Below are 17517 nucleotides of genomic sequence, written 5' to 3'. Positions count from 1 at the left end.
AAGTGAGAGTTTTTAGAAGTGAGTTTTAAAAGTGATGTTGCCCATAGCAACCAATCAGATTCTAGCTATTATCTTCTAGAAGGTGCTAGTTAAATGTTAAGTAGAATCTGGTTGCTGTGGGCAACATCACTTTTAAAACTCACTTCTAAAAACTCTCACTTTAGTAAATTTACCCCTTAGTCTCATTAGACTTATGCATTATTGCAAGTGGGCACCGGTATGGTGCAAACCTGTACTCGCCTGGGGTGCAAGTGGCTTGTGCCACATTGCTTAAATTAATAAAAACAGAAAACTCACCATTGTTAAATCACTTACAATAATAAATAAATAATGGGGTTTTGGTTCATGGATTGATCAATGCATTTAAGCCTGCAGCCCTCATCACGGGACCCCATTTCTCTGCAGGTCCTACACTATATATCATATTTATGGAAACCTGGTAGCTGCTATCACAGAGTTCAAACTGACAAAATGTTATCTGGTTTAAAGCTCACCTGCCACTTATGGCTTTTAAAGGCAAGACAGTCACCAAATATTGCTTCTGTCATACTACCAAAAAGGCAGCTGACACAGGTTATTATAAATGAGCTTGCACAGGGGAGCATGAGACAGCTGTGATCACAAAAAGGCTAATTAAAAATTAGCTAAATAAACAAAGTCAGAAATCCACTGCACTCGCCACTCTCAGATTTGGGGTGCAAACCTGCACTCGCTGTTCCCAGGACTGGGGAGCAAGTGGCTTGTGACCACATTGTTTAAATAAATAAATAAAAACCGAAAACTCGGCACTCGCCATTGTTAAACCACTCACAATAATAAATAAATAATGGTGTTTTGGTTCATGCATTATTGTGAATGATTTAACAATGGTGAGTGCTGAGTTTTCTGTTTTTATTTATTAATAAATAGATTTTATATATATATATATATATATATATATATATATATATATATATATATAATCTCTAGTTTACCTATTTATCACGTTAAGTGAGACATTGGTTATACATTACTGTATAAAATTTGTTTTGACTAAAGACAACATTTTTGCTTTTGTGTGTTTAAACCTTTGGTATTTTTTATTTCATTTTTGGTTTTTGTTTCTCTGCTACAACACAATGCTTTTTCATTTTGCGAGCATACTTTTACTGCTGGCTACCCTGGCGGGCGCACATATATTTGTGAATTATCCTGTCACTGCATTGCAGTATGATCTGACTGATATAAATGACGCCCACAAAGACACATTACAATGCTTGGCAAGCAGCAGATGAATATTGCTGAAAATGTGGTTAGAATATTGAAGCGATAACTGGGTTTTAACTCCTGCAGTGCCAGCGTAGTATTGGGTAAATTGTAATCAAAATTTGTGCAGGTAATTACTCAACTGGTACTGGTTACTGGTAACAGTAACATTGAAGCATATCATTCTTAAGCTGGGTACACGCCGGAACGATGTAGTGCCGATTTGACCAAATCTGAGCGACAAATCACGCAGTGATACGATGATTTAAACAGCACAGAGCCTAAATTCTACATGCATTGATTTTGCATGCTTTTACATAATTGGTTGCCTCATCCATACGTTTTCTGCGGCTTCAGTTGTAATTATTTTTACTTTGGTAGTTCAGTAGACTTAGGGCCATTTTCATTTTGAGGTGAAAAGTCCGTTATCGGTGATAATTTCTTGCCGAGGACGTCATTTTCGCCTGTTTCACTTATCCCCATATTCAATTTCAAAGATTTTTCCCAGGTGCGAAAAGTCTTTGTGAAAAAACGGAAATACGTTTTCTCCACTGAATAGGTGGCGAAAAAAAGTGCAGAATTGGTGTTTAGGGATGCAGGATAAAAAAAAATAGCCTGCAGCCTTTGGAATGTCCCCTTAATATAATCTGTGTAAAAAAAAAAAAAAATCCTTAGGACACCCCAAAAAATATACTTTCATTTTGGGGGCAAAAAAAAAATGTTTGGGGATAAACTTAAAACTAGCGAAATTGACTCAGGGGGGGTCCCCAAGTATGCGGCAGGTGTTTCTAGAATGCGGGTGATAGTGACAGGTGGATTTTTGAAGCATTTAAAAAAATTACTTTAGGGACTTGAAAATGGGTGCAAGCATATTTTTTTTTTTTTTATGTACCCCAAATTTTATGGGACTAAGGTTTTTTTTTTTTTTTTTTTACAAAAAAAAAACCTAAGTGCTATTCTTCACTACTTCAAAAGCCGCATTTAGGCACCTGCCGCGGGTATTAAAAAACCCCGACTACCTTCAGCAGGCCAAATCGGGGGTAATTATAGTGACCCCCCCCTGTCAGGACATCTTTTGGGGGGTGACAGCATTATTTCCCAAAAACTGACAGGACTTTTCGATACTTACCTTTCCCCCGGGTCCCGTTTTCGCCGGATCCTAATTGAATACGGGGATAAGCGGGCACGTGCCCGATACTTTATCCCTGGAAAAACCTCCGATGATGGCAAAGTCCAAGCTCTGACTTTTCGCCTCAAATTGAATACGGGCCTTAGTCTGTTTATCACACAGTCTGCATCATTGAGACTGGTTCAAGTTGTTTTTTTATTCATAGAAGTAATGCTTCAGTATTTGGAGATCTTTGAACAAGATTTCAAGGCATTTTTACTTCAACCACTTCCTGATGCTCAGATCTGAGGTGTCCTGCACTGCCCCCCAGGGCCAATCAATGTAACTGCACCAGCCAGAAAGGCAGTTATTAATCAATTTGAAACACATACATAAACAGCATTATATAAGTAAAAAAAAAAGCCTATTCTGTTGCATTTTGCTAAAGTAAATAGCCGTGAGCTAAATATCTCTTTCTATAGGTCAGGCTTTGAAATTAACACTTGTACCTTCCACATGAGAACCTGAGCAGACTTAATTATGAAGTGATTTATATAGCATAATCGTATTACGCAGCACTTTACAGAGAATGCTTATTCATATCAGTCCCTGCTCCAAGGGAAATGAGTTTATATTCACTATCGCATGGACATACCGATACATAAGGGTTCATTCTATGTCAAAAGCCAGTTAACCTACCTGTATGTATGTATGTATGTATGTATGTTTGCTTTTTTTTTGTGGAAGGAAATCCGATCCCTGGAATTCATGTAAATACGAAAAGTACTTACAAATTCCCCACATATAGGGCCATGTACAGGAATTTAACTCATGACCTCAGTTCTGTTAGGCAGTAGTTCTAGCATTACACCACCATGCTTCCCAGGGTTAGACTGTATTGTGGTTGAAGTCTGGGTCTAAGCAGCTATGCATTTGGAAATTTGATGTTCTCCAGTGAATTCAGGGTCCGATGCAGTAGATAAATAGAATTTGTTCTCCTGAATATCTGCAGCATTATACAGAACATAGTCTTCATACTGTACTTCCCTAAAGTATAATTTGATAGTATATATAAATAAAGCTACCATACTTTCTTCTTCAGGGTTCATAGGGCTCCACAAGGAGACATTGGGGTGTAGGTGGTGGTTGAGGACCACACAGTTAAAGCTTTCAGCTCCCAGGATGCATCGGTCTCTCCCCCTATAACCCGCCCCCTCAGTTTCGTCAGTGCCCGGCCGGAGTCGGTCACCATTATGCAGTGGGCTGCTTAGGCAGCCCAGACAGCTTTATTTTTATGATTTTATTTATTTTTCTGCTGAGCGGGTAGCAGCAGACTGTCCACAGGATGTCTGCGCTTCAGCTCAGTCACCCCTCCGGGCGCCGCATCGCTAGCTGTGGCTGGGGATTTCGGCGGGCATCCCGGGGACCTTGATAGCCGGCCCCGCGTATGGACCCAGACTGCATTCCGGACATAATGGGACAGGTAAGACGGGGCACCGGATTGGCAGTCTTACCTCCGGTTTCAGGGGACGGACCGGAGGTGCTGAGAGTGAACACAGGCTTTGTCCACAGTGATCCACTAGACCACCAGGGTACATATGGAGAGGGAATCCAGTGTCCCGGTGGTTAATCAGGAGGTCAGCTTTCCCCATTAAAGCGGCCATTCCCCTCAGCTCAGGGCACCATTCCTCTTGAGGTCTCTCTTCCCTGAACTGCTCTCCTCCTCTGACCACGCCCCCTCAGAGGTCTGCAGCTGCCATTTTATCCAGGCTCAGCCACAGTTCTCTCAGGGAAACACTGGGTCCGGTCCCCCTATACACCTTAACCTGGAGTCAGGTTATCTAGCGCTATAGCATACCTGATGTTGAGTCTCTGACCACACAATCTGTGTAGTTGATTGTGGTGCCATTCCTCAGTTCTATTGTTTTTCTGCATTGTGTGTGACTTATGCTAGCACTGCCTGTCTGTATATTTCTCTATACTGTCAGCATATATCTTTCCATTTTTTTTTTCCTTCCTTACTTTGCCCTAACATACAGGTGTGTTCAGGGTTTTCCTGTGCACCACATATCTTGTATTTGTGAGGGTTGTCACATAGTTACTGCACTGTGCCATATTTGGTATCATTGGTACTCAGATCTTCGGAGTGTCTCATCGACACTCCGTTCCTGCTGCCACAACATCCGGACCTTGTTGACCCAAGTCCGGGTAAAGGCAAGGACCCTGAGATGTCTGGCTTTGACGGTGTGGCTCTTGAGACATCCCTCCTGAGGTCCAAAGGATTTTCTAGCTCTGTGGTCCAGACTATGCTCAGAGCGCTTAAGCCATCCTCTACTTGGATCTACCACAGAGTGTGGCATACATAATTCCAATGGTGTCGTACCAGAAGCTATGACCATCGAGTGTTTAGGATTTCCAGAGTCCTGGCCTTCCTTGAAGCTGGATTGGACCTTAGACTCCGCCTTGCCTCGCTGGAAGTGCATTTCTCTGCTCTATCCAATTGGTTACAGCGTAGACTTGCTCCACTACTGGATGTCCACACCTTCCTCCAGGGTGTCCTCCGGATTCAACTTCCCTTTGTCCCTCCAGTAGCTCCATGGGATTTGTCAGTAGTTCTCCGTTCCCTTCAGGGTCCTCCGTTTGAACCCCCTGGAATCGGTGGATCTCAAGTGGCTTACGGCCAAGACTTTTTCTTCTGGCTAAGGTGTTCGCCTGTAGGATGTCAGATTTGGGGGCGCTTTCCTGTCGCTCCCCTTTTCTGATATTCCATCAGGATAGGGCTGTGCTTCGTATTCGCCCTGGTTTCCTTCCAAAAGTTGTTACTCTTTTTCACATTAATGAGCAAATTGTAGTCCCGGCCTTTCAATCACCAGATCTATTGGCAGATGAGGCCTCCTTGGATGTGGTCCGTGCCCTCAGGATCTACGTGGACCATACCAGTTCTCTTCGGAATTAGACTCCTTATTTGTGCTCTATGCATTTCACAAGAAGGGATGGCCAGCCAACAGACAGACATTGGCTAGGTGGCTTTGCATGACTATCTCACAGGCTTACACACAGGCAGCTCTTCCTGTACCGGCTACTGGTACTGCTCATTCTACCTTTCTGAGGTTCTATGCGTTCGATACATTTGCCTCTCAGGATGCTTCATTTGGACACAGGATTCTCCTCTCCGTGCAGGAGCGTCCTTCAATAACTGCTTTGGGAAATCCCCAGGGTCTCCCTGTGAAGCCCTATGGACCCTGAAGAAGAGAATGAGAGTTATTGTAAAACTTACCTTTTGTTAACTCTTTCTTCGAAGTCCATAGGGTCCACAGGGCACCCGCCCTGGCTTCACATGGGCTATGTTCCTGATCACCGGTTTCCTGTTTCCTTCTACGTGAGAGTGTGATTCTTGTATGTACCAGTCTTCTTTCTCTCTTCTCCTCCCCCGGCCTTTGGCTTGTCACGAACTGAGGTGCCTCTAGCTTGGGGGGTGGGGTGTAGGGGGAGGGACGGATGCATCCTGGGAGCTGACAGCTTTAACTGCGTGGTGCCCGGTCCTCAACCACCACCTACACCCCATGGTGTCCCTGTGGATTCTATGGACTTCGAAGACAGAGAGTTGAAAAATGTAAGTTTTTACCATAACTATCATTTTTATTGTCATGTGAAAAATAAAGTACTATTTATTTATTATATATGGTTTGTTTTTAGATTTTAGGACCTAATTGATATTCATCCATATCCTTTATAAGGTCTTAATTTCATAAATCTAATCTCATGTGACAAACATCAGATTTTTTATTTGTTTTGTTTTAAAAAAGAGCCAACACAAAATCTCCAAGGGGCTGAATTAGCGGTGATGTGCCGCCGATATCAGTCTTTTGCAGTTGGCTCGGCATTTGCTAATTTTCTGCACACCTCTATGCGGTGCAAAGACAAGCTAGCCGTGTTACTTGGAGTATGGCCCTGGAAGGCACAATGGCGCCAAGCCACTAATTGAATTGCTCCACATAAGCGGAAAAAAGTAAATACACATGTACGGCTTCCATATCAATAGAGAACTATGCAGCTATGTAAGCTCTTAATTTGATCAGCAGATAAGAGCTACTGATTGTTTGTTTATAGAAAACCATTTTACAGTCATTGGCCCTCATTCAGAGCCGTTCGCTATTTGCGGTCGTTCGTTTAAAAACAAGGGGTGGCTATTCAAATGATCCGTACGCACATTGCTGTCTGTTCACACCTCTAAGTCTGAACGAGCGTGCAAAACATACGCTCGTTTATTTCTTAAAAACGCCCCCTGGCCGCTCGCATCCTACGTCATGTCCGCTATTTATTAGATTAATCGAGTACATCGACCAGCGTATGAACTGCTCGCTATTCTTGTGGTTGGTGTTTGCTACCACAAATTTGCGTGCAGTTCTGGCTATAAAATAACCCAGTGACGTGGTCAATGACGCTGCTGTTTTAAATATACACACCCATAAAACGCCCGTTTTGACCTTTAAGCACGCCTGCGTTCAGATCTCCACTCCCCATTTTCAAGCACCTTCCCCTGTTACCACCCACATACGCCTCATTCTGTCACTCAAAATAGCAGGCACTCGCTATATAGCGTACAAAGGATTTTCGGCCGCACTGACTGGTTCGCGCATGCGTACTAAAACGCGTACGCATGCGCAGATGTGCTAACATCGCTCGGAACGAGCGTACTGCCGCTAACGAGCGGCTCTGAATGAGGGCCATTATTCTATAGCAACTCTGAAGACTGTTACCAAAGCATTCCAGTGGTAGATGCCCCAGCAAATTCATCCTTGTGATTTCTCAGAGCATCATATGGTCTATATGATGCTCTGAGAAATCACAAGGAACACTGGGTCTCATTCAGACCCGCTCGCGAGCGCAGGACGCTCGCAAGCGGGTCGATGGTACCCAAATGCGCATGCGCACGATGGAGGCTGCTCCGTCGTGCGCATGCGCTTCCCCGTCGCTCGGGGTCTTGCACCAAAGGGGGCGTGGTGTCGATGGTGAGTGACAGCATGCCCCCTTTGGTGGGCGTGCCGGGGCGTGGCTGCCCAGACGGAGGCGTTCCCATGGGAACGCCTATCGTCTGGGTCCGGCCCCACTGACATCACTAGTGATGTCAGTGGGAGTGATTTGGGCTCTGATAGAGCCAAAATCACTCCAGGGCTTGCGGCAGCGAGACCCTACCGCAGGGTCTCGTCGCAAGCCCGATGGTCGCGATGGTCTTGACCATCGCGACCATCATCATGGGCGCTCGCATAAGCTGTGGGTGGTAACCCACAGCTATGCGAGCGTCCAGGAGGACACACCAAAAAAAAAAAAAAAAGCCCTGATTCAGAGCGGGCGCTCGTTCAGAGCGTCCGGCTCTGAATCAGGCCCACTGATCTGTCCAGAGCTCTACCGGCTTCTGACGTTAACAATGTAACATGCATACATTTGTCCTCCGTGTGCTACAAGTCGCATTACACATTATTCGTGAGCGCTGTGCGACTCTGTAGACCAGATTGTCTTTTCATGCAACTTTTTCCCTTTAACATGCTTCTTATCCGCAAAGCACTGCATATAGGACCCACAAGCGGCTGCTGCTGATTACAATGATATACAGCATGCCTACATTCTGTGTGCGACTTCGGTTATGTCTGCATGCGAAATGCTACGCAAATTGCTGCGTTGCAGTGTCAGCGGCTGTGACACTGTAACATAGCATTTTGCATGCAGATACAACCGCAGTCACACAGAATATAGGCATGCCGCATATCGTTTGAATCAGCATAACCTGCTTATGTGTCCTATTCACATCGCTTTGCCAATGGGGCACATTTTAAGGGAAGAAGTTCCATGAAAAAACGCTCTGCACCACAGAGTTGTGCCGCGGCATGGAGCGACTGGAAGGGCTGTTTAAGGTAAGAGGGTAGATTTATGTGGACACATCTGGAAATATACAGTATACTGATGACAGTATACAAGTGATCAGTAATAAAAGTAACAAACTCCTAAATCAGAGAACCCTAAAAAGGGGAAGCAATCGGGTAGCCGACTGCCTATATACCGGCAGCCGGCTTCCCGACTGTCTTATCCCGGCAAGGGTGAAATGCCGGGCGTCTAGATGTAGACGCCCGCATTTCCCCGACGTTGGGAGACCGGCGCCCGGCATCACGATCGTAGTGATGCCGGGCGCCGCGGGGGGGAGGGTTAGGTTTAGGGCTCCCGGGGGGGACTTAGCGCTAGGCACCCCCCCCCAGGAGGGTTAGGGTTAGGCTAGGGGGAGGGAGGGTTAGGCACCCCCGGGGGGGACTTAGGGTTAGGCACCCCCCCGGGGGACTTAGGTTCAGGCAGCGGGGAAGGGGGTGGTTAGGGTTAGGCACTTGGGGGGAAGTTAGGGTTAGGCACCCCTAAGGAGGGTTAGGGGGGTTAGGTTAGGTTAGTGGATACTTACCTATCCACGATCGGGATTTCCAGCGCTGTCGGGCTTCCGCTGCGTCGCACTCTGCTCCTGTCGGGCTGCCGCTGACGGGAATCAAACCCGATGATATACCAATTCCCTAAAAAGCAGTCTAGAACGGATCTGCTGGGTGTTCACCAACACACCCTCAAGTAGACACACATACAGATAAAGAGTACTGGACATCCTTTTCCTGCTGCTTTAAATTCAATGGATGGACAACTAAAAAAAAAAAAAAATAGGGCCACAGTAGTCTACTTTCAGTCTAATTCTAAGATGTTGTGTGTTCTAGCATTCTCCAATAGTGCTGATCAATCCTCCAAAACCGTCCTGTCTCAAGTGGCTAATTGGTGTACTACACTCCTCCACGCATGCCTGTTTCTACCTGAACAGGTCTATGTCAAGGCATAATTTTTGCCTTGGCAAATGCCTGTTCAGGTCGAAACGCGTTGGCAGGGATGACTGTACATCACCAATTGACCACTTGAGACTTGCCAGTTATCTTCTCCCTGGTTGAATGGGCATTTTCCATCACAGAAGATAGATTGAGGATATGCTTGAAATACATCATTATCTGGGAAGAGAGAGTACATTGATCTGCCTACTTCCTTCTGAGTTTCAGTAAGTTTACATCCAAGGGTGATGCATTTGGAAGTTTTTCCATTTGGACAGAGGGGGATAACTTTTTCACTGGCATTGGGCATGTGATCACGTGTGTAAGTCTATTTAATTCTATAACAATCCACAGGGGTCTTCAACCCATGGCCGCGGAGCCATTCCCCGTGGCCCGCTGGTGGTTAATGTAGTGCAGACCGCAGTAAGTGCAGTCTGCACTACAGACAGAAACAAACACACCGGCGCCGGCAGCAGTGTGTTTGTTTTGACAGCCAGCCAATGAGAGTCAGACAGACTCTCATTGACTGCTGCGCCCACTGCAGGAGCCAGGCTAGAGCTCACTCATGAGCTCCATCTTCGGCTCCCACAGTGGGTAATGGGAGAGACGTCATGACGTCTCTCCCATAATTCAGAGCGGGTCGGCCCGGGAGGAGGGAGGAGCGAACTGCGGCAGGAGCCGGGATTCAGGTAAGTGTGTTTTTTTTTTCTCTTTACGTGTGTGTGTGTGTGTGTGTCTGCACTGCTGGGGGGGATGGATTACTGTTGGGGGCACTACATCGGGGAGGGGGGGGGGGGCGACTACTACTTGGGGTATTCCTAGGGGGGGACCCACTACTGGGGGTACTGTATCGGGGGGACCACTACTGGTGGCACTGTATAGGAGGGTGGGACTACTACTGAGGGCACTATATAAAGGGCACTGCATAGGGGGGGACCACTACTGAGGGCACTGCATAAGGGGGGACTACTACAGGGGGCACTATATAAGGGACACTGCATTGGGGGGACCACTACTGAGGGCACTGAATAGGGAGGAAAACTACAGGGCGCACTGTATAAGGGGGACCACTGTATAAGGGGGACCACTACGGGGGGCCTGCATAAGGGGGACCACTACGGGGGGCCTGCATAAGGAGAACCACTACTGGGGGCACTGCATAGGGTGAACCACTACTGGGGGCACTGCATAGGGTGGACCACTACTGGGGGCACTGCATAGGGTGGACCACTACTGGGGGCACTGCATAGGGTGAACTACTACTGGGGGCACAGCAGGGGGGGACTACTACTGGGGGCACTGCATAATGGGGACCACTACCGGGGCTACTGCATAATGGGGACCACTACCGGGGCTACTGCATAATGGGGACCACTACCGGGGCCACTGCATAATGGGGACCACTACTGGGGGCACTGCAGAGGGGGGGCAGTCATGGGATATAATTAAAATTGTAGGAGGGGGCAGTTATGGGTCATAATTGTGTGAGGAGGGGGCAGAGTTTAAATGCCGCAGCATAGCTTAGTGGCTCTCGGCTTCGTTGAATTTTTTAATGTGGCCCACACTGCCTTAAAGGTTGAAGACCCCTAATCTACTACATTATACTGTATATATTTTTCACTGTGGGCATTTATTTTGTTTACTTGTTTTTGGAGGATTGATCAGCAGTGTTCATTTTGACAAGGATGCTACATTTTTAGTCTTAGGGGTACAATTACTAAAGTGGGAGTTTTTAGAAGTGGAGATGTTGCCCATAGCAACCAATCAGATTCTACTTAGCTAGAATCTGATCGGTTGCTATGGGCAACATCTCCACTTCTGAAAGCTCTCACTTTAGTAAATTTAGTCTCGTATTAAAAATTGTAGTTGGTTTTTAGTCTCCTTTTTTTGCTTTGTTTTAGTCAGTGAACCTCAGTTTTCATTTTAGTCTAATTTTAGTCAATGTTTTTAGTTTGTTTTGCAAACCATTTAATGATACTTTTCTCTCAAATTCCCTAGAGAACGTGAAGTCAGCATACATTGACCTGTGTGTTTAATAATCTAGGCGCAGTATGCTGAGTGAGAATGTGTTATATACTGACTTACCGTAGTACTCCTCCCATGTATCATGTACAAATGAATGCCTTAAGTTAGTTAGAATAAGTGCAAAACACAATCCTATTTCCTTAACAGGTCATATTTATTTGTTGCAAATATCTAGAAAACATACTTGTACTTAAAAAATGTAAAGTAACCCTACTTCAAAAATAGAAAGTAGTGTATGTAGTATCGTTGTTTCATTTTAAATTGAGTTTTAGCCACTTATTTAAAATTGATCACTGATTTCGTTTTAATATCGAAAATTACCGTTAGTTTAGTTCTCAAAAATAAATCTCGATTACGTTTAGTACTAATTAACCACTTGAGCGGTAGAATACACAACGTCTTAGAATTGGACTGAAAGTGGACTCCTGCTGCACTTTTTGTTAAATTTTTTTTTTTTATTCTTTCTTTGTCCATCCATTGAATTTAAAACACCTGTAAAAAGTTTTCCTGTACTCCTTAATCTGTACAAGTACCCAATACACTTATCAATTGCACATTGCTGGCTGGACATGGGGTCAACCTGTTTCTACCCTGTCAATCTATCATTAAGACTGACGGAAATTTTGGCTCCACTATGACCCCTATCTGACTTTGGCTACACTAATTGGGCCCTTTATAATCTAGCTATTCGGCCAATGCTATGGAGATTGTGGTTAAAGGGCCAGGGACGTATCGTTGTATTGGTACCTTTAAAACCGCCCCAGATATATTCTCATTTATTATTTGGTCTCGGAAATTGGCAGCCTCTTCCCCCCTCATCACACACTGCCAGTTTGTGGCCCTGAATTGGCACACATTGTCAGCTTGTGCTGCCATTAACCATTTAGGGTGATTTTTTTTTTTTTTTGGCGCCATTTAAATAAATGATAACAATAGGGTGTGATCTTAGTGGTGACTGCATGTCCCATGCACAGTGTTACTACACAATGTGCTGCTGTAAAACCCTGGACGGCTCTGGTTACCCTTAAGTTGTACTATATATGTCTCAACGCTTTATCTGGAATCGAATCGCCAAAACCCAGCTCCTGCGGTCACTGGCAAAGCCACAGTCCTGCACAGCCTCTTCCAGTTTAGAGCAGAAGGTGAATTCTTCAAAGGACCCTGTTACATCTAGATTACAAACGGATTTTTAAAATCTAATGTGCTTCCGGCTACTGGACCTACTTCAATAACCCAGCTGTTTATAGACCCGCACATTCTACAAAGACTCCATTCCGAGTGAGTTCTAGTATTATACTGACTTGCAGCAGCGAATCTAGGCTGTGCTATATAATAAAGCAGAACAAATGTTCCGTTGCTTACTGTTCTCATATATTTTTGTTTTTAACTGGGGATATGTGTGTGTGTGTGTGTGTGTGTGTGTGTGTGTATTTATGTATGTATGTGTGTGTGTATATATATATATATATATATATTTTATGGATATCTATTATTGCCTGCAATTTGACTATTTATTTTTTTTTTCTTCCAGTTGGATTTATCCTCTGTCACGGAATATTGAATACAGACGCTACCGCGCTTAATCTGTGGAAGCTCGCCCTGCAGAGTAGTTCATGCCTTTCCCTTTACAGAGATGAGGTTTTCCATATCCATAAGGCGGCAGAAGACCTATTTGTCAACATCAGAGGGTGAGTCACTAATAAATTGGTTTTGGTATTACAGCAAATACTACAACGATTAATATCTTTAACCACCTAACTGGCGCTATCACATGGGATGCGACCGCAGCCAGCCGTGATTCAGCGGACACATCGCATCCTGCTGCATCCCCGCTATTTAAGGAGAAAATCCGTTTGGGTACTCCCTCCTGCCTGATCATCCCCCTGCAGTGATGCGGGGGGGTGGTCTGTGACCGCCAACATCATTGCCAGAATTGCGCACCAGAATGCCGCGTGAACAGCGTTCTGGAGCGCATGCACTGGAGACAAAAACGCAAGGAGGGGAACTTCGGTTACCGTCTGAGCCCTGTTTGGCTGATCTCGACAAGTGCAGAGATCAGCTGTAGCGGGGGGGGGGGGGGGGGACTGATGATCATTCCCCCTCTGAACCAGGCTCCGTTGCGCTCTGCAAGATGGTAATTTTGTAGGTAGGTATTGCCCCATTAATAATTATTGGTGTGGGAGGCCTCTGCCACTGGGGATCAATAACCACTAGGGAGTGGGGGAAAATGCCAGTGGTGTTCTATTGCCCCTGGGCAATCTGTTAACACTCAGGGCTGGGAGGTACAATTAAAATGGGGGCCTATGGAGATGGGGGAGGGTGCGAGGACACCCCCAGAATTATATATATTTTTTTCAACAACATTTTTAAAAACATATTCTAAAGTTAATTAATTGAAAGAAAAAAAAATTAGCCAGTTAAGGTAAGAGACAAATGAAATGGCAAATACAGTACGTCCATTAGACAGGCAAAGTGATAGATCGTCTTTGTAGGTTTGATGGGGTTCCGGTCAGAATGTCGACAGCTTCTTAATGTTGACGTTGGATCAACATGTGAAATGTCAACATTCCCAAATGTCGATAAGTTGGTATTGTCAAAATGTTCACATGTTCATTATGTCAACATTTAACATGACACCAGAAAAAATGAGCAAAAAACCTGTATGTCGGCTTATAGCCATGTTGACCTTTTCCTTTGTCTACCTAATCCTGACTGTCAGCATTCAGAACCTGTCAACTGTTTACACCACACCCGTTTGCACTCTTATTATCCCCAGTAGCTGCAATGATTTCTGCTTATTGGTAACACGTAAAGTAGAAGCTCCATGCTAAGACTCCTCCCTTCCCTTACATATAAGAACTGCTGTGTTTAGCAGACACGTACCCCGATTTCGCCTCCGCTCCTTTTATTCCTAACAGCCTTGCTGTTGGGGATAAGGGTGTTTATGCATTGAGGCGTTTGTTTTATCATTTTTTCGGTAATCAATTGTTACGTTTCTTGTTCCTCAGCTACAACAAACGAATAAATGACATCAGAGAGTGCAAAGAAGCTGCCGTCTCGCACGCGTAAGTAACCATTATACAGGGACCCTGGATTCAAATGTTCATCTTCAAATTGTGTTTTCTTTAGCTCTTCTCGCTGTGTAAGGTAGTTGTACAGAAATGCGCACTTAAAGACCGTTTCTTGATCACTCTCTGAGGGCACTGTACTATTGGAGCCTATGAGTAATGTTTCATTGTCCCTTGACTTTGTGTCTGGCTATGAGGAGTATTTATTCCTGCATTGCTGAAACGGGGACTTGGGTTCACGTGTGACCAGGACACTGTGCTTGGGGTGTATGTTATGTCCATGCTCACGTGGGTTTTCTTGGGTTGCTCTGGTTTCTTTCCATAGTCCCATAACAATACAGGCAGATTTATTGGTGTCTGGCTTTTCTGTGTGCGAGTTTCCGAAACCAGTCTACTAACTCTTTCCTACATTCCTTTGGTTTACAGGTTTAAGCTTATTGAAGTTTACTTCTACGCATGATCAGGACTATTTGTAGGGTTATCACAGCAGCGTCCTTATACTGCATAACTTGTGAAATAGGGATGTTCAGATTTTTCCCTCCAAAAAACGGGACTCAGAAAGAGGCAAAACGTCATCTTGCATGGACAAACATCATCATTCCTGGACAAAAGTTCAGGAATGATGATGTTTGTCCATGCAAGATGACGTTTTGCCTCTTTCTGAGTCCCGTTTTTTGGAGGGAAAAATCTGAACTCTGCGTGCAAACTGGAACATCCCTAGTGTGAATGGGTGAAGTTCAATCCTCTTGTTTAGTGGGGATCAACTACAAAGCAGTTGTTGTACATGCCGACCACACTCTGTAACATCATGGCCAAAATTGGACACAATCAGATTGAACTTGATGTGATGGTTATCGGTCATGTTTCTAAATGGTGTCAGCAGATACACCGATGAGGCTGTCTGGTTATATAGTCCCCTTCTGACCAAGCTAACTAAGCACCTTGGGCTGAGCAGCAGGTTTCTGTCCAGCTTGTCCTTTGTGTGACCAAGTCGGACGCTGGTTTTGTCCCCGTATTATCAGTTTAAAGCCTTTTAAATACATGTTTTGTATTACCTTTTTTCTTTTGTATAGAAATGCACAGAAGGTGTTAATAGTATTTTCTTCATATTTAGTGGAGCCACACATAGAGAGAGGCGCAAATTCTTAAGATCAGCTCTCAAAGAACTTGCCACCGTGCTTTCCGATCAGCCAGGGTTACTGGGGCCCAAGGTATGTGCTGTGAACTATATACCGGTTTATTTTTTTTATTATTTGTTGGATTAGTTTAATTTTTAGACAGATGATTATTTTGTATTTATTTATGTTTTATATATAAAGTAAACCATTGTAGTACAAATCATATCTCTGCTGCTTTCTGGGTGGACTGTTTATAATATTTAAAGTATCTGAGTGTTTTATGTTCAAAATAATGTTGTGCCACTGTATCATGTTTGGGTTCAATTAAATGTGTAGTATTCCTTAAAATCAGGTTTGATTTGACTGAAAATAATTTAAAATGTAAATAATAGGGTATCTTCTCTCCCAGACCATTTCTGTGTATCATAGTAGACTTCCACACGTTTACATGCTGACATAATGTAAAATATACGTAATTACAATGTTGCAAATATTACACTAAAGCTTTCAGTAAGCAAAAGTTAAATGTTTTCTTCATAATAGAACGTGCATTATAAAGTTAAGGATAAATATATTGCAACTGCTGTTGGCTTACTGCAACCTCTTATTACCTGTCTTGATGTATTACACCGATGTATAGATCACTGCAAGGTGTCTGCAAGGCTTATCCACAGTCACCAATCCAGGATACTGTTCTCCGATAACAAATAACCAGTACTTATTCTCTGTAGGCACTTTTTGTGTTCATGGCTTTGTCGTTTGCTCGTGACGAAATTATTTGGCTGCTCCGACATGCGGATAACATCCCAAAGAAGGTTGCAGATGATTTTATGGATAAGTGAGTCGCAAATCTGATTATTAATATTCCATTACATAGAAATCCTATTCAATGCTACTCCTAATGCAATGTAATTGGGAATGTATGGTATAAAGGACTGAATAGTGTGCTTTAAGTAATGGAATTGCTTCTCATATTTGTATCCTGGACTTTTCATCTATATAATAAGCGAGAAAGTGTCTGTCCATTTATGCACAGCCAGAGTTTTCTACCTAGCTCCACCAAATTTGGCATGGTGGTGTAGTTTGACCAGGATTAGGTTTTTGACTATATGGGAAGGTTTCTGGACTGCACACCCTGAATATATATAATGGGAGGTGCTACCTGATGAGACTAATTGTAGGCACAAAAACAGATACATCTCAGGTGCACAACTCCAAATTATTAATAATATTAGGTTTTTGACTAGGTTTGAACATGGTCCGGGCTACACACTGTCACACAATCCCATAAAACCGGGACACTTTTAAATTACACAGGTTCTGGGGCTGAGAGGCTGGCTTCATACACACACACACACACACACTCACACTCCGACAGGCACATGAGCAGCTCAGCACTATATACATTCAGAATGTGGTAGACAGCATAACCAATCCACAATCTTTGTTTCTGGAAAATCTTAGCATACGGAGATTACAAACAGCTGGGATGGATTGATTGAAGCCACACAGTGCTACCACGGACGGGTCCCCTTCTGTCCGGGAACGGGACTTCAATCCAGGCATTTCACACTGATGGCAGCCCTACTAGATATGGTCTTCAATGTTGCTCTGCAGAGTGATTTCAGGCGGTGATTCAGCTGCGGACTGAGACTGGGATCTCAGAGATTCCCGATTATTGGGAATCTGTTCAAACGTCTGACCCCCTACTGCGCATGTGCAGTACGGGTCTGCGATCCCGCATGCAGTCCGGCAATAGACTGTCCGTGATTTGACAGCCTTCTGCTATTTCTGGACGTGGAACGGGCGGCTACCACCTACGTTTCCCACAAAGGAGACGTGTCACCGCCGTCGGGGATTGGAGGGTCCAGGATCCCTGTCGGCTGACTAAGATTTACTGGCCTCTTTTACTCCATCTATGGCGGCTGGCTTGCGTGTCCCATTGGTCACCCAGCCGGCTGAAGGGATTGCAGGTGATTCGATGCTGTGACCTTGGACGCAGCTCGGATCAGTAATACAGGTAGGAGGCGTCACGCCTCCTGCTGCATTACCATATTACAGCTATTGCAGCTGCGATACTATATCCACTCGCAGCCAAATCACCCCCT

General features: G+C 44.5%; 1 protein-coding gene across 4 annotated transcripts in view; it reads left to right on the top strand.

Moving 5' to 3' along the window:
• Positions 1-17517, top strand: part of NCKAP1 (NCK associated protein 1) — a 128876-nt gene that overhangs the window by 57708 nt on the left and 53651 nt on the right. For all 4 annotated transcript variants that reach the window (XM_088476364.1, XM_088476366.1, XM_088476363.1 and 1 more), the window contains 4 exons: positions 12755-12911; positions 14232-14288; positions 15406-15502; positions 16141-16247. In XM_088476364.1, coding sequence (XP_088332490.1) covers positions 12755-12911; positions 14232-14288; positions 15406-15502; positions 16141-16247 — 418 coding nt within the window. The remainder of the gene's footprint in view (positions 1-12754; positions 12912-14231; positions 14289-15405; positions 15503-16140; positions 16248-17517) is intronic.

This window comes from Taudactylus pleione, unplaced genomic scaffold (assembly GCF_031769625.1).
Source record: "Taudactylus pleione unplaced genomic scaffold, aTauple2 ptg000188l, whole genome shotgun sequence".
Taxonomy (NCBI): Eukaryota; Metazoa; Chordata; class Amphibia; order Anura; family Myobatrachidae; genus Taudactylus; species Taudactylus pleione.
Note: the sequence above shows the minus strand (reverse complement) of the source record. Positions and strands in the feature narration are given on the sequence as shown.